General features: G+C 47.1%; 2 protein-coding genes across 2 annotated transcripts; one reads left to right on the top strand and one right to left on the bottom strand.

The window, feature by feature from the left end:
* Positions 1 to 636: 636 nt before the first annotated feature.
* On the top strand, positions 637 to 8490 carry SLC35A2 (solute carrier family 35 member A2). The gene is made up of 4 exons (XM_083483151.1): positions 637 to 772; positions 3473 to 3655; positions 4721 to 4872; positions 5842 to 8490. Exons 1-4 carry the CDS (start codon positions 715 to 717, stop codon positions 6580 to 6582), a joined length of 1134 nt encoding a protein of 377 aa, XP_083339277.1. The 5' UTR covers positions 637 to 714; the 3' UTR covers positions 6583 to 8490.
* Positions 8491 to 17521: 9031 nt separating this feature from the next.
* On the bottom strand, positions 17522 to 24618 carry PQBP1 (polyglutamine binding protein 1). Its single transcript, XM_083483237.1, has 7 exons — positions 24461 to 24618; positions 22459 to 22589; positions 21911 to 22022; positions 20037 to 20146; positions 19091 to 19204; positions 18873 to 18933; positions 17522 to 17733 (listed from the first exon to the last, which is right to left on the bottom strand). The coding sequence occupies exons 2-7, from the start codon at positions 22523 to 22525 to the stop codon at positions 17577 to 17579; spliced, it is 621 nt and encodes a 206-aa protein (XP_083339363.1). The 5' UTR covers positions 22526 to 22589; positions 24461 to 24618; the 3' UTR covers positions 17522 to 17576.
* Positions 24619 to 26339: the final 1721 nt, after the last annotated feature.

The raw sequence follows: 26339 nt of genomic DNA, 5'->3' as shown, positions 1-26339 counted from the left end.
AAATAAATGAATAGATGACCTTTCTGTATTTTCCTGTTTGCTTTTAAGGAAATGCAGTCTTGTGTGTGATGGGAAGGGGACTGTGAAGTTGAAAGCGGTAACAGGACTGGGGGAGTGGAAGGGAAAACAGCTGGAGGGCCCCCCCAATTCTTTTATTTCACAAGGTTTATATGCCATAATTTTTTTTTGTTTTCTCCCGCTCTGGAAGGCAGGACCCGAACCAATGGCTTCAAGTTACAAGAAAGGAGATTCCGACCCATAGCTGTCAACGTTTCCCTTTTTTAATGGGAAATCCCCTTATTCCGAATAGGATTCCTCGCAAGAAAGGGGAAAAGTTGACAGCTATGAAACAACTTTCTGGAACTCGGGAGGCTGTGGGCTCTCCTTCTTTGGAGGTTTTTGATCAGATGTTGGGCTGCCCTCCGTCAGGGATGCTTTCGCTGAGATTCCAGCTGTGCGGGGGGTCAGACTCGATGACCCCCGGGTGTCCCTTCCAACTCTATGGTTTTATGACTCTATGGTTCTCAGCGGGCGGCCCCGCCTCCTTCCTCCAGCCGCGGAGTCCTCCGGAAGGAGCACGGCCGCTCTGCCCGCTCTCTCGCACTCCCTTCTCTATGGCCTTTCCGCACTGCCGGAAGCGGAAGTGCGTCGGGACGCTGGGATGCGGAAGTGCCGGCTGCGGCGGGGGAACTCGGTTGCCCGGCGGTTGCCACCATGGCAGCGGCTGGGGGCTCGGGGAGCAGCGGCGGCGGGAGCCCGGTGGCCGCAGGAGGTGAGAGTTGCGGGGCTGGGGAGGCGGTGCGGGGCGCCACACCCCCCTCGCCTCAACGCCCCGTAACCTGCCGTGGGGCTGGGCTGCGGGAGGGCAGGCGGATAAGGGGGGGGGCAGGGGTCCCTTTGAGGCCGGGTCTCTCTCTCTACGTGTATCATACAGACAGTTCGATATATAGATGCCTCTCCCGATAATACGAATATGTATGTATATATGAGAGAGACATTGGTATGTCTATCGGGGGAGAGAAGCATATACTGGGCTAGCCAGACAGAGAGGGAGAGCTAGCCCTAAACACACACACACACACACACACACACACACACATATAATAAACACACACACACACACATATATAATACACACACACGGCTGCTGGTGAGCAACAAGGAAAGAATGCTGTCTGTCCTTCTCTGCATCTGGTCGAGGGTGAATTTTAGTGCACAGAGGAGGAGGAGTCTTTCAGCCATTTCGATTGGGATCCTGGAAGTGTGAATCCCTGTAGGAAAGTCTGTCCCCATGTTACGCTGCAAATCCCCCCTTTAAAAGAGAGAGGTAGAGCTCCAAGAAATATTAAAGGGAAGCCTTAGGGAGCCATGGTGAGCCAGGAGAATGTATTTCATTACAATTTTGGTAACAGTTTCTAGTGTGACAGAGGATTTGTGGTCAGAATGAATAGGAATGGCAATAGCTACTAGCGAAAAGAAGGTCTGGAAGGCTGGCTTACCAGCTGGTGACTCTGATGATGTGTAAAAGTTCCGCCTTCATTTTCAAAGGAATCATACCTCTGACTACCAGATTTTGGGGATAAACATAGGAAGTCATCATCATTGCTATGCCTACCCCCTGTGGGAGGTGGGTTGCTGAACAAAACCAGCCTTCATTATACTCCTTTAAGGCTGTTCTTCTTAACAGTTAGTTCTGCAGTCCTATTAGGACATCACAGGTGACTGCAGGAACTGAGATGGGGAATGCCTGCACAGCTGTTTATTGTAATTATTTCCATAGCTTGTATTAGGCTTCTTGCTGTTTGATTTCTCTTTCAGGAAGCAGGTGAACACTTTTCTGTTCATAGGAATGTAGTTCAGCAAGCTGTGGCTGTGCCATTTTTCTGTCCCCACTTCCTGCTAGGTCTGCGTGTGTCTCCCATATGGCAGGTGCAAGATATTGTTTGCTGAGCCAAGCAGAGCAGGATGCCAGCTCTCTAGGATCCGTTTTGTGCGTCAGAACAGTGGGGTGGAAAACCCTGACCTTTCGCATGCCACTGGAGCTCTGAGACCTGGATTAGTAGATGTTAAACATTGCAAGAGGGGTGGGATTTTGCTCAGCCGGGAAGTTTATCTAAATACTCTATGGTAGTAATTCCATTTGCCAGTTAAATTGGAAAGAAACCTTATGATTCTCCGTTGATGCCAGCAGCCAAGGTGATCAGGTGAGCCTCCAGCAGCAGATGGTGCAGGAAACAATTAACTCTCATAAATGCAGGACTTGCCTTCATCCTAAAAATCTCTGGGCCCTTTATTTTAATTCACGTATACCTTTTTTCACTATTTATTTATTTCCAACTTTACAAAGTACATCAACTTCAGTACCAACAGTAAAAGTTTTAACATCAACTATACAACTTGAGATCACTGTGTTACTTCATCATTTTTGTTAGTCATCCCCTAACACATCTCATTCTCTACCACCTTAGATGCCTTAGGACAGACACGTCCAACTCTCTAGAGGCTGCAATCTACTCCCAGCATAAAACAACTGGCAGTGATCTACCCATTTTCATGGGGGGGGGGGATACCAAAGTTGTTGAGCTTTTTTAAGGGAAGGACAAAGTTGCTGAGCTTCTTTTTTGGGGGGGGGGAGGGAGGAACATGCACCACTAAAAAATCGTGATGCTAACAAGTAGATGAAGCAAAAAAGACTAGTTTATTATCAGTAACAACCACCCATTTCACAGACAAAACGATGATGGTGGGGGTGGAGACTTCCAACACAATTCTTTTTACAGCCACCGATCAAAAGGGAGCCTACAAAAGACCGTGATCATTCTGTGATCGACCTGTCAATCGCGATCAACCTGTTGGACATTGCTGCCTTAGACATCATTCCATGGATTTCCATGAGTCTGGGGTGTCCTTATACTTCCCTTTGTTTTGTTTAAATATTTGATAAAGGATTCCCCCCTGCACCACTACCACATATAAAGCACCCATACTAAGTTCATGTTTGCCAATACCTGACTTGTTTCAAACAAGGGCTTAGTGTGCCAAGACTTTAGTGCTCTTGTCAGCAACTAGTTGTATGAAAGGATCACTTTCTGAGGAGATGGAGGCTGGTGGGCTAGGGCTTCCCTTTCCCCCATCTCTCAAAGTGGGTTGTCGCCACAGGGTGGGCAACTGCAGTGGGGAGTCTGCTAAAACTTGGGCAGTCTGGATGTAACCCTTGGGCTTCCAGTTACTCATGCCTGCCTCTGTGGTCACTGATGGACTCGGTGCTGGAGAACTGGATTGCTCCCATTGTGTGGGGTTTTCCATGTTCTTCCTTGGACATCCCCAGCTTTGTTTTTGGAATAGGTGGTGGTTCCCCAAACATCATCTCTCATGTGTCTCTGTTGTTCAAGCCTTGGTTGTGGTAGTTGCTTATTGCAGCTTTCTGCTGCAGGGTGAGATCCCAAGCTGATCCCTACTTTTCTTTTCCCAGGTAACAGACGGTTGAAGTACATCAGCTTAGCTGTCTTGGTGGTTCAGAATGCCTCTCTCATCCTCAGTATCCGCTATGTGCGCACGCTGCCTGGGGACCGCTTCTTTGCCACTTCCGCTGTGGTTATGGCTGAAATCCTTAAGGGAGTCACCTGCCTGCTGCTCATCTTCATTCAGAAAAAAGGTGGGGACTACTGTGCCTCCGAAGATGGAAACCCTTGCAGCAATCCTCCATTCCCAGCGCATTAGCCTGGCAGTCTTGCTGGGTGGATCATTGAGCTTTTGCTTTGGTGAAGACTAGTGGCTAGCTTGGAAAAAATGAATCTCTCTTGTTGTCAGTGATTTATTTTATTTGAGTGTCCTTGCTCTGTCTTGCCTCTGGACTTGGCGCTCTATGACCATAATGCTATTGCTGTAAATATAAATGCATGATAGTATTTACACACACACACACACACTCTCTCTCTCACTCTTATTTTCCCCTTCTATCAAAAAACAAAAATTCAACCATCCACTTAAATTAATAGGCCTTAGATTTGAAGTAAAAGGAAGTCCATTAGTCACACATTGTATAATTAACCTACAGAACTGATAGCTCTAAGATGCGGGGGTAGCCACTAGCATCAATTCCTTTATAAAGAGATTATTTAGAAGATCTCTGGCTATTACCTCACACTGCCTGAGGGGATTGTCAATAGGGTGTTGGGTATTGCTTCCAGGGTCCGCTTGTGAACCTCCCTGAAGCGTTTAGCCACTATTGGTAGACAAAATGTTGAGATCAGATGGGATGACCAGCTATGTAAATTCTTATGATCTGATGCCTACTCCGTTTTGCACATTGTAGTCTAGGGATTGGTGCCCATTACAGGCCCATCCACTTCTAGGGATTTCTACCATCCAGCCCATTATAAACTTCAGCAGATGCTTCTACCTTAGCCAAGGCCTTGGCAAAGTAGTACTTTGTACTCTTCCCCCCGCCAGGTGAATAGTAGCACTAGGCTCGTAACTTTGTGCTCACCATGAGGCAGGTGCATGGAATGCCAACGCCTCTGTTGCTGTTCAGACTAGAAAGTAAAGGATTCCTTTTGTATGTTGACTCACATAAGAGAGAGCTTGGTGGGCGCTCTGCCGAGCCATCATTACAGCCTCTTTCATCCCTTGTCAGTTACAAATAATGACCCTTGTTAAAAACAACAACATTTATTTCCAACCAAGACAGTGGTCTCTTTCTCTGTCTCTCCTTTCCCAGGTAACCTGAAACAGTTTGCTGCTTCCCTGTATGACTCGATTGTGGTACAGTATATGGACACACTCAAACTCGCAGTGCCTTCTCTCATTTACACCCTCCAAAACAACCTCCAATATGTGGCCATCTCCAACCTGCCTGCAGCCACCTTCCAGGTGAGACACCAGCTCTGGGACCCAAGGAGTCTTAGGTCCTCCCTTGCAAGTTATTCCGAAGAGGGTGCCCTGCTCACTTTCATTCACCCGCTTTATATAGATGTCCACATCCTGTTCTTCCCACCTCCACAATGTTGAATGAAGCCATGAAGGGTTGGTATCCTGAGATGTGTTGCAATAATTCCTTAAAGCTCCTGCAGCAGGTCTTAGTGAAGTCATGTGGAGGCATCCAGAAATGTCCGCTTCTGTGTGGGACCACACCTATAGTTTTATTTTCCAAGCCTTAGTTAATAGTACACCCCTATCCTTACAGTGAGAGCCATAGACAGCTGTTCATTGGGAGTTATTCTATTCTCCGGTGGATGGAGGAACCCTGCATAGTCTGTGTGCAGAAAAGCAGGATTATTTCATCTGTATAAATTATGCAAATTAACCAATTCAGCAGTTTTCTAAATGTGGGAAATTCTTCATTAAAAAAACAAAACTATTTTGTATAACTGGTTCTGTTAGTTGGGGGAAAGAGCAAACTGTACTTCTGGGTTCTTAGAACTTAGCAGGTATCGCCCACTTATTCTCATTGTTCCCACAGTCATAAAGGCTTGTATTTATGCGCTCTGTCTCTACTTCCATGGAATTGCGGTATGCACACCCCTGGGTATGTGATTCTGAGCCTCTACCACTTCATTGGCTTTCAGGGGTTAAAGTGAGTTCATTTTGAACCGGTTAAACCAATGCCACACCGTTTGAGACCTTAGCTGAATTTGTTATGTGGAGAACAGGGTATGATCTGAAACGGAATCGGGGTACTAAACTGCAGTACTGCATTGGAGGCCGTTGTCTGTTTTAGTAACAATGTGAACCTATCTAGAGAATAGGGGTTGGGCCTTTGCTGTTGGTCCCACCCTGGCTGGACGTTCTCCTATCGCACGGCATGTTGGGATGCCTACTAAACTGCACTGCCTTTCTCAGGTCACCTACCAACTGAAGATCCTCACCACAGCTGTCTTCTCTGTGCTGATGCTCCGCAAGAGCCTGTCCCGTCTCCAGTGGCTGTCCCTTGTGCTCCTTTTTGTCGGTGTGGCCATTGTCCAAGTGGAGCAGCAGCAGGCAGGGGGCAGATCACCCCCTGGAGGCCAGGGAATGCAACAGAACTACATGGTGGGGCTTGTGGCCGTGGTGGTGTCATGCCTGTCATCTGGCTTTGCCGGAGTCTATTTTGAAAAGATCCTCAAGGGCAGCGCAGCCTCCGTCTGGCTACGTAACGTCCAACTAGGCATCTTCGGAACCTTGCTGGGGCTGTTGGGGCTGTGGTCCACGGAGGGGGCAGCCGTGGCTGAGCGTGGATTCTTCTTTGGCTACACCCCGCTTGTGTGGGGAGTGATCCTGAACCAAGCTTTTGGCGGCTTGCTGGTGGCTGTGGTGGTGAAATATGCTGACAACATCCTCAAGGGCTTTGCCACCTCCTTCTCCATCGTAGTGTCCACTGTGGCTTCCATCTACCTCTTTGACTTCCACCTCAACCTGCTCTTTGCTCTAGGAGCAGGGCTGGTCATAGGGGCTGTCTATCTATACAGCTTGCCCAAGGGACCTTTGGCCAGCCGCTCCTTAGCGGGGACAGCTACAGAGCATCAGGGCCACGCAGCACAGAGCAAGGAACTTCCTTCTGTGACTACAGATGGCTTCCTCTCCAAGTCAGTGTTGGTCAATTGAGAAGAAAAGAGCACATCCTCCATACCTGTTTTTGGTTTCTTGTGAAGTTTCCACAACACTTGTCCCCCCCCCTTCAATTTCAACCTGTCCTGCCTCTGATTCTCTCCTGCCTCGTGCTCATCTCTTCTTCTGCCCCCCCTAACTTTGTGCTGACCACTCACCCACTCTCTTCCACACCGCCCCCCATCCCACTTCTTCCATTGCCAACTCAACTTCTCCAGCTTCTCCCTGACTCTTAAATGTTATGTCTGTTTCTCCACTATGCCTGTCTGGGGACAATCCCTGCCCCACCAACAGAAGCAGCTGAAGGGCAAAAGCTGCTTTGGAATCACCTGGGTCCTTTGCCTTGAGACCCACAAAACTCCCTCTTGTTTGGTCAGCAGGGAGCAAATTCACAAAGAGGTGTATTTTTGTATGAACACTCTGAACGAAGGATCCCATACAGCCACTGAAGGGGATGTGTATGTTGCTGTGGAGATCACGTGCTGTGCATAAGCAGAGAAGGGTGGAAGGAGACCTCATCTGCCATTGTGGAGCATACAAGTGTTCTGGGTTATTTTGGGGTTTTTTAGTGTCGTTTTTAAAAACGCCACCTTTGAAGTGGTAGGAATTTGCTTGCTTACCACTGGCCACTGGGAATCTGTTAAGTTAATCTACTGTAGTAGATGAAAATTAAATGAGAAGCGTTCTGAGTGTGTGTGCTTGTGGGAGGGTGAGAGTGGCAGAACTTGTATGTTTGTGAAGTGAGAAAAATTGAGAGGAGAGGAGAACTGGATAGGAAGTTGGTAGTGAGGGAGGGGGCTGCTAGAAGCCCTGGTTCTCTTCTTTCTGTAGCTCTGGGTGGATAGTTGGAACTACTGGATCATAGCAGGATTGGAGCTGGGTTCTAGGCAGCCCTAATTATTTCCTGCCCTCAGCATGTATTTAGTGTCTATAGTCTTTGAGGATCACTGGGTAAATGGAGGGGGAGCATGAATCACTAGTTACTAATGAAGATTTTCCTGTGGAAGACACTGCAGAACCAAACTGCAATCTGCTTGTCTCATTTAATGCTTGAAATAGCAGCAGTTGTGGGGGGTGATGGGACAGGGATGTCCCTTGTTGACAGTGCACAGAGGACTGACTTGCACAGATGGGAGGTGGGAAATCTTCATCAACACCTGCCTTATGCTGTGGCTCAATGGAGGTACCTGGGAACCCAAGACTTGAACGCCAGATACTCTGGAATCGAATGGCTGCCAATAGGGGTGGGGCAGAAAGCTGAAAATCGGCACCATTCAGATTCTTTCATACCCTTCAGCGTAGAACATTGGGTGGGTCTAAATTGCAACCAGGATTCCTCGCTAGCTCGGCAGCCTGCACAGTGTAAGGCCCACTGACTGTAGTGCAGCCATGCATTTGAGGGCTGCTAGTTTTACGGTTCCAGGCAAGCAGCCAAAACAGGTCGTAGATCCCCTCATGAGCTGCCATACGTGTTTGGTGGGCTGTGCTCAGCTTGGTGGATCACCGAGTTGTGCAAACTGGAGCCTGAAGGGTTAAGCCATGGAGGAGCGGGGGGCACTGGGGGACTCGGGTGGTGGCAGCCGTGTCCATTTTGGTGCCTCACTTTTCCCAGCTCTGCTCATGGAGGGTTGGTGGGAGAGCAGCTGCCTTTATAAGAATCCTTACGCATTCTGTTCCTGCTGGAGCGATGTTTCGTGGAAAGGGTTTTTTGGCGTCAGGCGTATCAGTCAGGTTTTGTGTTGGGGTGGGAAGATAATCAAAAGTAACATGGTATGTGTATATATATATAAGGTTTTTAGATTGCTGATCATTTTCTATGAATCCTGCTTTTTTTACAGAAAAAAAGCCTGTACCGTTTGCCAATGTACATGAACCACAGATGAATAAAGAGAGTGTATTTATTTAGCCGTATTGCTTAATGATTGAGGAAGCCTCGGAAAGGGCAGACCTTTGCCTCACTCACTGCATGTCTAACCCTATTAACACTGGAAGGCGCTTGGGGTGGTATTTGGGGCGGGGGGGGGAAGGACCTTCATCGGATTGGGGCTCTGGGTCAGCCTTAAGGTAGACAAGGGGTCAAGGCTTGATTTTGAGCCAGGATGTGGAGAACAATCCTTTTTCGGTGCAGGGATTTAGCCTTGGAACACGGAAAGTAATAAAAGCTGCTTGGGTTCGTGATGCTTTCCCCTGACAACATAAAGTAGCCACAACCAAAAGCCACAGCTGGGTTTAGGAAGAAATAGGGGTCTGCCTGCTGATTAAATGGATTCATGGTTGCTCAAGTAAAGCTAAATATAGTTGCATTCTTAATAGATAGCTCTGGAAGAGGACATTGTTTTCATTTTAGATGATGCATGCACATATCTCAGTAGACCTCATCTTAGAAGAGACCTTTCCTCCTGTGTGTAAGAAAACATGGGGAGATGTCTCTTCTAATCTGGGACCTTCTAATCTGGTCCTGGTTTTTCGAACTACTTCTATTAAGTAGTTAGGTTTCTAAATGAAAAAATCTGCCTGATAAATTTGGAACATCCCTTTAAACAAATGTTTCCAATTGGCTAAATATTTCAGTGCTCGGGGTCTGACATTTTATTTAGTAAGATCTAGGGACACAACATGATAAATTACAGCCATAAGGTAGTGCCATATCTCTATGTCAGAGTTTGACTTAGTTTGTGCAAATAGCAGAGCTGTGCCCAGTCCCAGAAATAGTCTGCACACGAACTACTTTCATAGCCTACAGTCACCCCTTTTTATCTGGGAGAGGCCCTGGTTTCTGGTACCTGTCCTTGATAAAGGACCGGAGAGAGATTTTAGGGATGTCTTTTAAAAATATGTATATAAATATGAAATGCTAGTTTTCAGGTTTCAGTCCTTCCCACTTCTCTAGAAATTCACTCTCTGGGGTGCATCTTGATGCTCCTACAACACACATCTCATTGCCGAAAGGGCCATAGCACATGGCTGGCATGCAGACAGTCCCAGCGCCAGTGCCATTCCCAGGCAGGACTGGGCAAGACCCTTACCTCACTGAGCAAGAAGCCGTGTTGGCCTAACTTCGTATGAGGCATTTTTCTATGTTCCTAGTAGAACAAGAGCCTAAGAGCTTTGCAGGATCAGGCCAAAGGCCAATCTAGTTCAACCTTCAGTTTTGGTGGTGGCCAAACAGAAGCCCATGGGAAGCAGGGCTTTGGTGCTGTGGTGCTGCTTCTATTTGCTCTGTGGCCTCCTCAGATAGCAAATCAGGAATGGAGAACCCGCATGTTTCTCTAAAGCTTCTCCCACCTGCCTGACTCCTGGTGGCAGAGGACATGGCTCCCTGCCAGAAGTTGGGTTGGCAGTTCCTGCCAAAATCAAGGGATCTACATCATGTCTGGTTTGATCTCAAGGTGCCAGGTGATAATCAGGTGGACAGCCGCACAGGAACCCCCCCCCCCAATTAAGGGGCAAGTTATTTTGACATCTGAGACAGAAAACTGCCCTCTGTAGCAGTTTAATATACAGTGGTGATAAATCACAACATGCAGTGCTGTAGCTACTGGGGGTGGGATAGCTGTTTGTTTTTTTTGTCCTGTGTGAAGCCTCCAGACGTCGCTGTGGTTCTCAACCTTGGGTCCCCAGATGTTTTTGGCCTACAACTCCCATGATCCCTAGCTCACAGGACCAGTGGTCAGGGATGATGTGAGTTGTAGGCCAAAAACATCTGGGAAAACAAGGTTGAGAAAGGCTGCTGCAGAGGGTGCCATTGAGGTTCTCAGCCTGTGCCTGGGGGTGCCAAACACTGTCTTTGACCTGGGTGAAATCATGCCTAGTTTCGCCCCTGCTTTCATGACACCTGAAACCAGCGGCCTAACTCTGCCCAGCAGTAGTGCCAGCCCTGTGCACTGAAGCTGGAATGAGTGCTCTGCTGAAGTGAAGGACATGAGGCAGGAGTTGGTAATGCAGGTGAGCTGTGCACAAGCAAGCTGCCAGCTAGCTCTGTAGAGGCTCCTTTTATTGGCACAATATGCAAAACCAGCAGATACATTTTGGACTGTGACCTTTACACATCTTCCAATCCCGAGATCGAGGGGTGGCACAAAGTTATTTTGGCACCTGTTTCCACTGCGTCATTTCCCCCTTGCACAATGTATGACATAGGAGACAAAGGTCACAGACAGGGCACGGCAGACTACTAAGAGAGCAAAAGGTTAGAGGGCAAGATGTTCAGACAGCTGTGGCTTTATTGGGGGGGGGGGAGGCCGCCCGTGGGTCGGAGTGTGCTCCACACCCAGCAATCATTCCTACACTTTGCTAAGCCCCGCCTGCTTCTAACGAAGTGGATACAGGGTCAGCCTACTAACACATCCCACGGAGTAAGCAGTTGCAGGATAGGGCATGGTACGTAAAAGGACCCAACCAGGTGGAGAAGGACCTTGAGCAATGTTTAAGTGGGGCAGGGTTTGATGAGGTAGAGAAGGCGAGGTTTCTGGGTGTCAGAACATAGCTGAGCTATAATTATAATAATAATTTATTATTTATACCCCGCCCATCTGGCTGGGCTTCCCCAGCCACTCTGGGCAGCTTCCAACCAAATATTAAAATACAGTACTACATCAGACATTAAAAGTTTCCCTAAACAGGGCTGCCTTCAGATGTCTTCTAAAAGTTTGGTAGTTGTTGTTCTCTTTGACATCTGGTGGGAGGGCATTCTACAGGGTGGGTGCCACTACCGAGAAGGCCCTCTGCCTGGGTTCCCTGTAACTTGGCTTCTCACAGTGAGGGAACCGCCAGAAGGCCCTTGGCGCTGGACCTCAGTGTCCAGGTAGAACGATGGAGGTATACTTCAAGTATACTGGACCGAGGCCGTTTAGGGCTTTAAAGGTCAGCACCAACACTTTGAATTATGCTTGGAAATGTACTGGGAGCCAATGTAGGTCTTTGAAGACCAGTGTTATGTGGGCTCGGCAGCCGCTCCCAGTCACCAGTCTAGCTGCCGCATTCTGGATTAGTTGTAGCTATAAGGAATGTCCATGGAAAAGGCTGGCCATGATGTTATTAGAGGGAACCCAACCCAGAGATCACAGGGCAGCGGGTTGGAAGGCTCTGGTCCATTCACCAGAGGGCACAAACCCGTAGGGCTGAATGCAAAAGGCTCCCAGGACTCATGCAGTTTCACCTGGGACCCATCATGTTCCATTTCAGACTGCAAGTTGGGGAGTCGTGTGGCTGAACGTTCCTCCCTGCACGCAGAAAACAAAATGTCTGAGAGAGTTGGTAGCCTAGTCTTCCCCCAGCTTAGCAGAAGAGCACATGCACACATAAGAGTCTGGTATCAGTCCCTGTATTCTCGAGACAGATTAATAAAGCTGCTAGCACATTTGCAAAGCTAAGCAGGGTCCAGCGTGGTTTCAAATGGGATGGGAGACTGCCTGTTGAGATTCCTGCTTTGGGGGGTTGGCAAAGTTGACCCTTGGGGTCCCTTTCAATTCTGTGTTTCTATTCTAAGTAGGGCTGAGAGATTCCTGTCTGAGAACCTGGTGGGAGGATGGGGGAGAGAGCCAGTTCCAGCCACAGCAGACAAGACTTGGATGGTCTGACTCTGTAGAAAGCAACTCCTGCTGTTCCAAGTTTTGCATGTGAAGGGACTTTAAAAAAAAGAAATAATTGATTGCAATGAGTCAATCTCTCTCTCTTAGTAACATAGTCTGGGAATATTTATTCTACCTGCCACATATATATATTTTAAAGATATTTAGCTCTGGGGCACCTCACAATCTCAAAGGAAAATGAACTACCATCTAAAAACAATAAATTGGCTACAAACCAGAGGTAGGTGTCTATATACCACCATGGCTCTGACTTTCACTTGCAGGAGAACAGTTGCAGCTGAAGAGCGCTGGGAAGCCCATGTCCTCTTCATGGGCTTTCCAGAGGCATCTTATTGGCTGCTGTGGGAAGGGAGATGGTGGACCAGATAAGCTTTGGCCTGATCCTTGGAGATGCTGTTCTTAGAAATTACGGCTACTGCCTTGTCTGCTGTTTGTGTGGCCTAAGCCTTTGTGTGATTTGCTCTATGGATCTCAGTTCACTTTGACACTAAACTTTAAACGCAGTGTAAACAGGAGTGAGTTGGATTAATTATCTGACTTGGTATAAGGCAATTTCCTACATTCCTATGAGTGCAGAATTTGAAATATCCTAGTTTGGGTGTGGGCGTGTATGTTTGATTGATTGATTGATTGATTGATTGATTGATGAGTATACACAGCTCCCTCCCAAGGCCTAGAAATGGTTTGCTGCAGTAAAAAATAGCTACCGATGTTTCCCAGTGCTCGTGGCTGTGTCCGTTCTGTCAGTTTCTGTAATTGCAGTGTGCAAGTGCAGAAATGGTTGGATGCAGAATCCAGTGTCCTAAGAACTGCAGCTGTCTCCTTTTTAAAGGAAGGTTTTAGTCTTTGGAACCTCCAAAGATTAAGAGAACATGGGCATGTGAAATTAGAAGCGGAAGGGAATGCATTATGCAAAAATTGCACATTTTGTTCAACTGGCATTTTAGTTTAGTACAGTATATCTAATCTGTCTCTGCTTTAAAAACACACGCGGTGCCTTTAACAACTTAATTTAAACTTAAATTGCATAACTTATACAGGTTGCAATGGGTTTGTTTGTTTGTTTGTTTGTTTCAGTAGAGAGTATTCAGAACCGCCCACTTCCCTTATCAACCCTTCCTGCCTTCCCTGTTGTTTTCTTTCCTGGATTGCATAATCTTTGGCTCAGCATCTTTCTCTGCTAAGCTGGAGGTGAAAGAATTTCGGAGGAAGTTGCATTTGTGGCACAGGTCAGAGCTGGACAGGTTTCAGGCTGGTGATATGATCAGTACTTTGGTTTCTTATTACTAGAACCTTGAGGTCTTATCAAGCAGAGCCAAGTGCAATATTGTGGCTCATGGGCAGGCAGGCATATATCTGAGTGAAGGAACAGGGTACTTCTGAGCACATGCAAAGCCTGGGAATTTGGTGAGCACAATACCAAGCACACAAGTCCTTTCACATACACCCCAAAGCCCCTATCACACACACACACCCCTGAAATATTTTTTTTTTGCTTCTTTTCTCTTGATGCCATAGAACAGGATTAACCAGGGGCTAAAACTCTGGCCCTGGCTACTGATAAGCCTACTCAGTGCTTTGATCAGATGCATTTTAATGTCACCAAACAATGTCACCACATATTGTCAACCCTATCTTTTGTAAATGAAAGCTGCAATGCTGAGAGTGCTGAATTCTGCACTCAGTGTCAACATACCCTCCAACAATGTCCTATTCAATCATCATCATCATCATCATTAATACCCCACCTATCCAACTGGGTTGCCTCAGCTGCTCTAGGCAGCTTCCAACATATATAAAAACATAATAAAGCATTAAACATTTTTTAAAAACCACTTCCCTATACAGGGCTGGCTTTAGATGTCTTCTAAAGGTTGTATAGTTACTTATCTCTTTGGCTCAAGGGTAACTCCATACTCTCCAACATTTCTCCAATGTAAATAGGGACGTCCTAAGGAAAAGCAGGAAATAAGTAGCTATCTTATCTTTAAAAGACATCTGAAGGCAGCCCTGTTTAGGGAAGTTTTTAATATTTAATGCTGTATTGTTTTTAACACTCGATTGGGAGCCGCCCAGAGTGGCTGGGGAAACCCAGCCAGATAGGCGAGGTATAAATAAATTATTATTATTATTATTATTATTATTATTATTATTATTATTATTATTCCATGATAAATCAGAAACCCGGATAGCTTCTGTAAATCTGGAACGGTCCAGAAATAGGGACACATGGAAGGTCTGTGTCAGCCTTTACGATTATAGAACAACGTGTAGCTCAGAGTCTGTTTTGGTTTGTTCAACAGCATATAACAAAGAATGAATGGCGCACACTTCCATTTTCTCTCAAGGGTGTGAGTGCCCATTATATCCTTTTAGCTCAACCATTATATTTTCATGCTTTCTTCCAGGATCTTGGCTAAAGAAAAAGGATCTTAATGCGCCAGAGGGAACAACTTGCAAGACCTCAGTAGCTCTGCACCTCCCCAGGCTGAAGAGGTCCAGGTTTTAGATTTCGTTCTGACGCTTCCAAGGAGCTGGCGAGTTCACAGCCTCATTGTGTTTACAAGGATGGTGGGACCACCCTGGCGATGGCAGCTCTTTGGTCACTCTGCTCTTCCTGGCATCAGATCAGCATGGATTCGTGACGTTATGTGCTTTCCATTGACAGTGGCTTTTCTTTCAGGCACCTATTGCCAACCTGTAAGACCTCCAGAGGTTTGGGACTGCAACTCCCATCATTCCTGACGGTTGCTGACTGTGGCTGTTGGGAGTCGGAGTCCAACAGCTGGCAGGGCTACAGGCTGCTTTTAGGCCCGGCTCACGCTTGATGCTTGTGACGTCAGGCAGCAATTTGCCACGTGTAACTGAACCATCACAGTTGCACGGAGTAGCTGCTTCATGAAATGAATCTTTGAAAAAGGGGGGAGCAGCCATTATTGCATCTACATCTTAGTAGCCCTGGGGGAATCTTCCAGTCCAACTTTTACCTAGAGAGGCTGAGTCAGTTGTGTTTACAGAACTTCTCCAGCATGAAGAATCTTACAAACTGCAGTTTGCGGCAACCAGAGCAGGTCTCTCTCATTTGCACCCCCTGCCTTACCCCGGTGTTTGTTCAACATCCAGCCTAGCAGTGTTTTTTCTGGAGAACTCAAAAGCTTGCTCACAACTTTGTGATGTTTTGATTGGTCCTGATAATGTTGCTGTGATTGGGGATTCTTCACCATGGCCAAGGGACCAGCACAGCTGTCTTCCATTTTCATGGCTATCACAGATCTCAGTTCACCAGATCGGTAGTTGTCAGTCAGTGAAGGACAGTTCATGCAAGCATGTATTAGATGTTATTACTATGCACTTTGTGGCCCCTTCTGTGCTGTACATTTAAATATGTACCATACCACTTTAAGTCCTCATGGCTTCCCCAAAGAATCTTGGGAACTGTAGCTTGTTAAGGGTGCCTATCCCCCCTCACTGAACTACAATTCCCAGTGGTGTGACAATCCTTATTCCCAGGGAACCCTGGGAACTGTAGCTTCAAGGGGAATTGAGGGCGGGGTCTCCTAACAACTCTAACCCCCCCCAACAAACCACACTTCCTGGGAATCTTTTGTGGAAGAAATGGCTGTTTAAAGTGGTATAATACCGAGTTAAATATATAGTGCAGTCAGGGCCTGTGACTAAATAGCTGAGCACCTGAACGCTTTGGGACAGAATCCTGTTTGTTGGGGGGCGGCATACATGCCAATACTTGTTGCATTCAGCTGCACATGGGGGATTTGTTTTCTTTGAAGAACAGTGCCAGATTATAATTTGTGCCCAAACTTCTTTTGTTTTGTTTCACCCCATTGCAGGAAAGTAAAAGCCAAAACAGTCCCACCAAGTCCTAATTCCAGTCCTCGGATTTTGGCTGCTTAGCAATTATTTAAAAGTATGGCCTGCACATTGATTGGCCAGAGTTAAATTCAGGCTTGGTGAGTCAGAGGGATTAAAGTTGGAAAAGGGCAAAGATGCTTGGGCTGTTTCCAAGGTTGGGAACAGAGTAGAAGCTAATGTGAGGGCAGGGCACCTATCCACGCATTTCGCTTAGGTTGCCACCTCATGTGTGCCTCATTTTTTGTTGTCGCTAAACCAAGTGGGATGGTGCCCAGGTGGAACCTACAGTCCTCGTTCATCCCCTCCATCAGAGTGGCGCTGTAGCATCATGTGTAACTCAGTATTATGAGAAAATCATTGCTTAAAGAGATCTGCGCTTGGAGCAAACGCATTATATTTTTAGTACTGACAATGCTTTTCCAACACTTCTTTAATATTGTAGAAACTAATACATATTTGTAAGCAAACAAGCTAGATGTGGAGTTGTCATTTACAAATTGCTCCATGCCATGGCTGCTGGCTCTGGGCAAATGGATATGGCTTTTGTGATGTACATTTTCTACCTGGAACACGTCAAGGTGATACATGGTGTGGCTGAAGCTGGGCTCTGCTGCCTTGAGTTCTCCAACCCTTCCTGACCAACGTAAAGGATGGGATCAGCTTGAGGAGATGGCAGAAGTTATTTTCCTTATGGGACAGTGTTCCCATGATGCTCATATACAGCAGTGAGAAAGCATGGCAGAGACACCGACAACTCTAGAAGGCTTACAGACAGGTAAACGTGTCTTTCTAGACTTGTAGCTCCCTACAGGTATAGAAAGCCACTCCTGGGGCCTGATGACATCACAGCTGCTTTTTGTAGACTTCAAACATTACAAGAGGAAATTGAGTCAGACACAGCGGACCCAATGCCTCAAGAAAGCAGCGAAGGAGTACAGCAGAACAGGAGAGTATCCTTTCTGTGTTCACTTGCAATGCAGTACTGCCCCTGCTGGCCCAACACAGGAGAGACAGATATTGCCATAGAGCGGGGATTGGGAACTTGTAGCCTTCTAGAGATTGCTGGGCCACAGCTCCCCTCATCCCAGATGGCAATTGGCCATGCTGATGGAAGAAGAAGAGAAGTTTGGATTTGATATCCCGCTTTATCACTACCCTAAGGAGTCTCAAGGCGGCTCACAATCTCCTTTCCCTTCCTCCCCCACAACAAACACTCTGTGAGGTGAGTGGGGCTGAGAGACTTCAAAGAAGTGTGACTGGCCCAAGGTCACCCAGCAGCTGCATGTGGAGGAGCGGGGAAGTGAACCCAGTTCACCAGATTACGAGTCTACCGCTCTTAACCACTACACCACACTGGCAAGAGCTGGACTCCCAATGCCTGAAAGGCTGCAGGTTCCCCCAGCTCCCTGGATGGAGTCTCTTCTGTGCACAGCGAGTTCCGTTATTACGATACACAGCATAGCCACTTGCGGCACTTGTTTTCCTCTAGCTTTATTATCAAATACATTAGGGAAGGGAAAAATGAGCATCTCAGTCCTGCTGCTTGGCCCGCGAAGCTTCTGCATTGGCGCGCAAAACTGCGCCAGGGCTTGGGTAGGGGCGCTGCTGGAAGAGTGGGCCAGCTGCCGTGGTATCTGCGCCAGTCTTGGCTTCGTTTCGTTTGGGCAGCCCAGTGGACCAGGTTCCCCTAGAATGGGAAAGAGCAGGGATGTCAGAAACAATGTTAGCCAGCCACACCTCACGCTCGGCCTGTTCTCCGTTATAGCTTCCCTGACACGTAGCCCCCGTTTTGCCTCAGTTTCCCTGCCTGGATGGCAATACACCTGTGCCCCTGCTTCTCATTTCCTAGATTTCACTTTAAGATAAGGATTCGAATCTCTCTAAGTGAGTGAAGACACCTTAAAAATACCATCACACTTCTATGAACAATGTACAGAAGCAACATTCAGGTTTCTTGTGTGTGCTGCCCAATGTCATAAGAGGTCAGTAATTTTGGAGACAGAATTAGGCTTCCCAGAAACAGCTTTTAAAAAGTAAGTTTCTAGCTCCTGATGAGTAAAAAATATGCTTCTTGGTTTATGGGCAACGGCTGCTACAACCTTAGAAGGCAAAGAAGTGGCTGAAAAAGGTTTTCCAGGATTGGGTTTTTTACTGCTCTGTAACGTTCTCTTTTTTGTTCCTTCCCACGGCTAGAACAACTTCATTGTGAGATTATGCAAAAACCAAGTTAAACTCTGCAAATGTGATTATCCAATGGAAGCTTCACAACTCTGCCTCTGAGGGCAACATTTTAAGTACTTATTCTGGGAATAGTGCTTTAAAGCATCCGTTTCTCATGCTCCAAGATTTGTCTGCAGTGGTGGTCCAATTGCTCTTAGCAGCATTGGGCTGGGGTGGAGGGTTCCTCACTGGTTAAGAGGACTGCAACAGGCAGCAGGAAGTGCAGAGGGGACAGGCTTGTGAACACTGAAAGCTCTTTTTAACGATTTCGCTGCAATTTTACATACCAAGGAAAACTAAATGGTACTCATTTAGCCAAAATACCTCTTGACTTCCCAAGCCATGTTACAGCTTTTTAGCACCCTTCGCTTTTCGAATTTGATAGCTGAAAAATTCAACATGCCCTGGCGCTGAAGGCTGAATCCAAGACCTCCAGCTTGCAAAGCACAAGCTCTGCCAGTGAACCAGAGACCTCTGCCCATGCCTGTGGTGCCCCAGTCTACCTTCGTGGGGGGGGGAGGGGTTCAGCTGCTGTGCCCAGCTTAAGGGGCATCTCCTGGAGCTGCACTGCTGAGCTCCCCACCCTCCCATTCTCAGCAGACTCACCGGGGAGCATCCGAGTAAGCGCTGGGGTCCATGGGGTCAAGTTCTTCATCCTTCCGGCTTGCTGTGGAAGACAGACAAGAAGAATGCAGGAGTTTGGCCACCGCCCACACTTCCCATGCTCCCCCTTCCCCATTGGCAAACAGATCTCAGGAGCCCTCCCTCAAGCCCTTGGGAAATCCTTCTGGTGGCAGGGTCCCACGGTGGGGAGTGGCCCTTACGCTTCTTGCTCTTGGGGTAGGGGGCCAGCTCCTCCCGTCTGTGGTAGCGGCGCTCCTTCAGCTCTTCCCGCTCCACCTTCTCATGCAAGGAGTGCTCCATTTTCTCCTCGGCATCTGGGGGAGATGCATGAAGCTTGCATTACAGTACTCAAATTTAGCTTCCTCTCGGCCCAGACCTGGACCTTTTTTACATGGTAAAGTCACAACTGGATTTGTTGCTGGGCTTTGAGAATTCTCCAGCATGTATCAAAATTGCCATTTGCCACGTCTCGGAAATCTCTGGAAGGTGGATTAAGTCAGGATGTGCTGAGCTAGGCCACCCAAAACCAGTCCAGAGGTCCAAAATCCACTTAAGAGTCCTCATCAGCCTTCCAAACACACATTGCTATCAAAGCAGAAATCCCCTCTCCCCGCACTCTCTTAGACACTAGATTTATGGAGTTGCCAACTGATCACGAAAGTCAGCTTGGCTTGCTCCTGTGTCTTTAACTGCAACTTAATGTGCAGAGATCAGCAGACAAAGTTTTTCACGTCTTAGAGATAAAGCGTTATCTGCTGGTGCAGAGATTAACTCGGTGGTTCTCAAACTTTTTTCTCTGGGCCACACTTTCAGAATAAAAAATTGCTCGTGCCACACCAATTTTTTAATTGATAAGAAATACACTGGAAAACAAAAAGAAACAACTCCTAGCAGTGCTTGATTTACAACATAGAACACAACTACAGTCCACCATATCCCTATGGCTCAATGCAGATAAGAAATGTAAAATGTGCTTGATAATATCAGACATGCATTAACCCCAGTGACCAAATATCGGATCGCATAGGACTGGGGGCTTTCTCTCTCTTCCACAAGGCTAGACCCAAACCTTCCCCCCCTTAGCTTCACCTCCCCATCATTCAAAATCAGCACATGCAATCCAAAAGCAAAGGAAGGCAGCCTCACCTAAATTGCTCTTCAGTTTCTTAGCTGCTTTGGTCACCACTGAGCTAGGATCATTGGGCGACAGCCACGAAACCAGATCCGTCTTTACGTTCCAATAGTAAGGGAGGCCGCTATGAAAGAAGACGAGAGATGGTTTCATCCATTGCCATTCATAACCAATGCCTGCATTACCTGACCATGAATAAGCCACCCTGCTCTTTGTTTTGTCCCCAGAGGGATGAGGAACCTATTGCCCTCCAGATGTTACTTGGCTTCAACTCCCATCAGCCCCAGCCACCTTTGCCATGAAGGCTAATTAGAACTGCAATCCCAACAGCCTCCTCATGCCTGTCTTGAGGATTTCATAGGCCACTGGCACTCGCTTCAGAGAATCTCAGGAACAGGAGAGTCAACTACTCTCATTTACCAGGACACACACTCCCGTTGTGTCCCCAGAGAAAAGAAGCTACTAGGGTTTCAGTTAAATTAACTAAATAAATATCCTGGCTTGCTTCTCACCCACCAACCCCTTTCTGAACAAATTAAATGGATTCTTAATTGTCTTCCATCCAGGCACTGATGGGCCCATTTAGATTCAATAACTGTGCAGTAAATGGGACTCCCAGACACTGTTGTGCTTTCTGTTTGTTCGCTTGTAACTTATTTGTTGATTTATTATTTGGGGGGAGGTTTTGTTTGTGTGTTTGTTGTTCTTTTCTTCGTTATGTATTTTGTATTTTTATCTTGTATTTTTATTCTGCGAACCTCCCGGAGATCTATGGATGAAGGTCAGTATATAAATTGTATAAATATTAAGTCATCATGAGTATGAGATTAACAGATACATTTTTCCCACCACAAACTTGAAAGCTGAAACCATAATTGAGAACTATTAACTATAACCTCACACCACCATTACAAGGCTAGTAGGATATAACAGCTTGACTAGTGCTGGGAGTTTGAAACTCCCATTGTTCTGGGCACATTAGCGCAAGCAGTTTCTGAGCTCTGGGCGCAGTAGTGCACCTAAGAGTGCCTAAGATTTCAGAATAAAACTGCAGAGTGGAAGGAAAGGAGGACCTTTTTCTACCTCCCCACTTCCAGCTACTCTCTGAAGACTGGAGAAGAGACCCTCTTAAGAATATACGGGGTGTGGGTGGGCAGGGAAAGGACTAGTCCAGGGGTCTGCAACCCGCGGCTCCGGAGCCGCATGCGGCTCTTTTACACCTTTGCCGCGGCTCCGGGGCGGATACTAGCGAGGGGAGGAGGCGCATTGTGCGCCCCGACACTCCCCACTGTGGCGGGCGCTGTACTGGCTGTGATGTCACATGGGGGCAGTGCGTGCGTTAGTCACGCACCATCCCAACATCACCTTCCTGCCCGCTGTCAGATCAGAGGGCAGCGGCGCGCATACTTTAAATGCCACAATGGTTTTGCGGCTCCCAGGTTGTTGTTTTTCTTCGGAAACGGGTCCAAGTGGCTCTTTTTGTCTTAAAGGTTGCAGACCCCTGGACTAGACCATGAGAAAAATGAACATAATATTTTAGCTGCAGTTTGTTCATTTTCAGCTTTTGTATTCTTGTTATAAAAAAGCATGCCTGGACATTCCGTTGCTGTACCCATAACCTTGGCTTAAGGTACTGTTTGCCTCCTAGCTGTCATATCTCAGTTTCTAACACTGCTGAAGACATGCTATCCTTTTATCAAGAGGTGGGGAACCTTTTTCACTGACAACCTTCCTGGGGTAGTAAGCAGTAGCAGACAGGCTAGAGGCAAGGAGGAGGCAACATTACAGGCATAAGGGCTGGGGAGGAGTGTAGCTTGGGGAGGCAGAGGCATGACTTAGAGAGCCATATTCAAGCTCTGAACCTGAGATTCCCCACCACACCTCTTACCAGGCAGGGTCGAGGACTTTGTACCAGTTCGGTGGCAGGTTCTCAATCCTGGTAGCTTCGTAATCGATGTGGTCGTCATCATAATCTTCTGCGATAATTTCTTCCTCTGGCTCTGACAGAAGAGAGGTCCCGAAGAAAACGGGATTAGGCTTGGAAAAAATATGTGGGCAAGATGTAGTAAAGCCTCATGAGCCAGATTATTTGAGATGAACTGTTCTGTTCTGTTCTGTTCCTTTATGCAAAGCCTAGACAAGCATCCTCTAGCTCGGGTAGGCAACCTAAGGCTCATGGGCCAGATGTGGCCCAATCGCCTTCTCAATCCGGCCCATGGACGGTCTAGGAATCAGCGTGTTTTTACATGAGTAGAATGTGTGTGTTTATTTAAAATGCATCTCTGGGTTATTTGTGGGGCATAGGAATTCATTCATTCCCCCACCCCAAAAAAATAGTCCAGCCCCCAACAAGGTCTGAGGGACAGTGGACCGGCCCATGGATGAAAAATGTTCCTGACCCCTGCTCTAGCTAACCAAGGATACCTCTATACTTACCAGGCTCTACATGCTTCAAGAGCCCTCGCCTGGCCAGGCGGGACTGCAGAGCCACCGGCAGTGGCATTAGGAACTTTAGGAACTATTCCAGCTGAGGCAGGTGGACAAGCCTTTCCTCTAGTTCCCTGTTCCTAAGCAGAGAAGGGGAAAAAATAACACATTACATTTTGTGGCATTTGAGTATCTTCTCCTTGCTTCCTACATTCCAGGAATAACCTGTAAGCTTCCCTGCCAGAGTTTCTACTCCATTTCTTCCCACATTCTTTTCCCAACAACACGGAGCTACACAAAACCTTTCATGGCATTGCCAACTCCCATTCCTGGGAGTTTGGTGACAACTGCTGCACCACACGAGTTCCTCTATACACCTTCATGGACAGTTTAGGAACTAACATGAACTTGTGTGTATGAACAAAGGGAAAGAGCCTGATGCAATCTGCGGCAGGGGTCTGGGGAAAGTTGTTTGACTGAATAGATCCAATGCTTATCTGTCTCTGCCTTTGTCTACAGGTTAAGTTTTTTACCCTTCTGCACACTAATTCAGCTCATTGCACTCTCCAGTTTAGCAGCGATATCCCGGGATTTATCTGAAGCATTTAAACCTGCCCTTTAGCTCCAAAGGCACCCTAATCACTTCCATTTACCACTTGATTCCCTTAAGCCTAGGTGAATGAGAACGTTTTTGCTCAACGCCTAAACACAGACAGTGATGGCGCCAGGCATGCCTCCCTGGGGGAAACATCCCATAGGCAGGCAGCCACTTCTGAGAAGGCCTGTTCTCATATCACCACCCTCCACACCTCCCTCAGAGGAGAGCCTTGGATAACGCTGGCAAGGTCCAGGTTAGAGGATCATACATGAAGCTAGTTCTTGCTGAAGTTTCATTAGTACATCAAGCTTGCAGCTCAGCAACATCCGAGGCCTAGCGCTCACCGAACTGGTAAACTCACACCTGAGCTGTGCCACTTTAGACAATGCATGGGCGCTGCCAAGGGAAGTGGTGAGCAGGGAGAAGGCTCCCTGCATGCAGAAATCTAGCATCCTGGCAAGGACAAACAACAAGAGTCCTGGCAAGTATATAGAAAGCATATTGTCGGCCAATTGGTGCTAAAGGAGGACAGGACTTTTTTTATGTATGCTACTACAGCAGCAAGAATTCTCATCGCAAAGTATTGGAAGACACAGGATTTACCCACTCTGGAAGAATGGCAGATGAAGGTGATAGACTATATGGGATTGGCTGAAATGACTGGCAGAATCCGAGACCAGGGGAAAGAGACGGCAGAAGAAGATTGGAAGAAATTCAAAATTTATCTTAAGAAATATTGTAAAATTAATGAGTGCTAAAATGTTGAGGTTATAGAAAAAAGACTACAGCTGTAAAAGATTAAGTAAAAGAAAAGAATAAGGGAAAAATTAGATAAAATCAAGGGGGAGGATTTGCTGAAACAAATTTGGAAATTGGAATGCAGAAAGGGGAGGTACGGAGAAGTCGGTGAAGTAAGGTTTAAGAAAAAAGGATTTGAAATTATACATGTTTGTTTATGTGTTTGTTTGTTTGTATTGTATATTGTTTGTGTTTATATAAATTGTGAAAAACCAATAAAATTTTTATAAAAAATAAATAAATAGAAAGCTTTATTTCGTGGGTTCGAAAAAATACTCAGTGGTCCGTAATGTGTCAACCTTCAAGGTGCCTAATAATAATAATAATAATAATAATAATTGAATTTATATACCACACTATAACCACACACACACACACACACACACTGCTTCTGATGCAACACGACTAACCGTCTTGGAAAACATTAGGAAAGGGGGTTCGAGCCTGGTTGCCTGACATGCTAGCTTTCTACGTGCAAGGTATGGCAGGCGAGGCGCCCCTTCGCTGCCTCAGGGAGACAGCTCGGCCCTCAGCCGCCCCCCCCCGACCTCCTCACGGCAAAGGGCCTCCCCAGCCTCCCCTCAGGAAACCCCCCCCCATATATCTCCCACCTACCGCGGCGCAGCCAACCCGCCTCTCGGCAATACCCGCCTCAACGCAAGCCCGGGAGCCTCAGTCTTCCTTCGGGTCGAGCGAGACTCTTTTCAGCGCCCGCCCCCAGCACGTGACGCGCCTCGACCAATCATCGTATAAGGAAAGCAGAGCCCGCCCGGGCCTCTTCCCGTCTTGAAAGGATTTGAGCAATAACAGGCCTGGGGGGGAGGGGGAAAGCCCACCCCGGCCAATCCCAAGAAAGGAATCCCAACTGGGCCCACCCACTTTCGACTTACTCTTAGCCAATCAGTCAGAGATTTGGTTTGCTTCTCCAATGAGCGGGCGAGTGAAGCCCCTGAGAGCCCCGCCTTCTCTTTGATTGGCCGCGGAGGACCATAGAGGCAGCAATGAAGAGTCGTTCATCGCCATCCATCCCCTTTCTTGGCACTTCTGAAGTGGCGTGAAACCGCGTCTGGGCTGCAAACCGACAGTCAGGTTGTGCATCCACAGCAATGACTAGAGGAGGAAGGACTGCTGGGAGGAGCACAGAGAGAAGAAACGCATCTGAATTGGGCCCACTTGCATCTTCAGCAGCACAACCAGAGGCCTTCATCTACAAGAAAACATGTCTCTCCCATATCAGTCAGCCACAGCCAATGCCGGATTTACATATAAGCTAAACAAACTACAGTCATACCTCATGTTGCGTTTGCTTCAGGTTGAACGTTTTCAGGTTGCGTCCTGCTGCGACCTGGAAGTAACGGAACGGGTCACTTCCGGGTTTGGCCGCTTGTGCATGCACATACGCGCAAAATGACGTCAAGCGCATGCGCAGAAGCGGCAAATCGCAACGCGCAAATGCGGGTTGCGTTCTGCTTAGGTTGTGAACGGGGCTCCAGAACGGATCCCGTTTGCAGACAGAGGTACCACTGTATAACTTAGGGCCCCACTCTCTTGAGGGCCCCAAAAAATGTAAAGGGAAAAAAACCTGAATGTACATTTCCAAAATATAAAAAACAGATAAAAAAAACTACGTACAGCAACAGTGTTTTGTGTTGCGTAGGCTCCTATGATGTAAGTTATGGGCCCCGTCTGGTAGCCTGGTCCCTCAAATATTCCTGGTTTGTTCATTTCTATATATAGGGTGCCTACATTCTGCATGGGCTGGTTGCAGGGCAACATGTGCAAATGGATTTGGAAACCTGTTAGGTCCGTAAATTACCATATAGCATATAGTCAACACAAAACACAGCGACAATTTGTTGTTGACAAAGGACAGCTGGACATATAAAGGAATATTACCTTCAGTAGCTTAAGGCCTCATCAAACCTTAATACGGCACTGGCCACAGTAGACACTAACTCTCCAACAGTTTGACTTTACCTCCGAAGACACACTCCTCCACTGTCCCGAGACAAGGATGCCAACAAATACACTCATGCATGTGCATATACATCTTCTTTGATGATCACTCGTAGGTGAGTAAGATTGTCTTCCATGAACAAGGTCTTTACAGTGAGTCTGTAAGGATCCGTACATCCTTCCACAGTGGGGACATAGGTTTCCGATGGGAGTTGATCATGATGAGGGTTTGCCAAGCGTGCCTTCCTCCTAGCATGTTTCTCCCTTGCGTCCTGAGTTTGAGTGTCTTCAAAGTCCATGGCACCTTTGGTAAAGGCAGTTCTCCAACTGGAGCACTTGCAGGCCAGTGTTCCCAATTGTCAGTGTTTATACTACATTTTTAAAGATTTGCCTTGAGAGAGTCTTTAAACCTTTTTTGTTGAGCAGCAGCGTTACGCTTTCCATTTTAAAGTCTGGAACAGAGTGACAGCTTTGGAAGATGATAATTGGGCATCTGCACAATGTGACCAGTCCAAATAACTTAATGTTGAAGAATAAT

The sequence above is a fragment of the Podarcis liolepis genome (genome assembly GCF_965112155.1).
Source record: "Podarcis liolepis genome assembly, chromosome: 17".
Classification (NCBI taxonomy): domain Eukaryota; kingdom Metazoa; phylum Chordata; class Lepidosauria; order Squamata; family Lacertidae; genus Podarcis; species Podarcis liolepis.
This window is presented reverse-complemented; position numbering and strand designations above follow the sequence as displayed.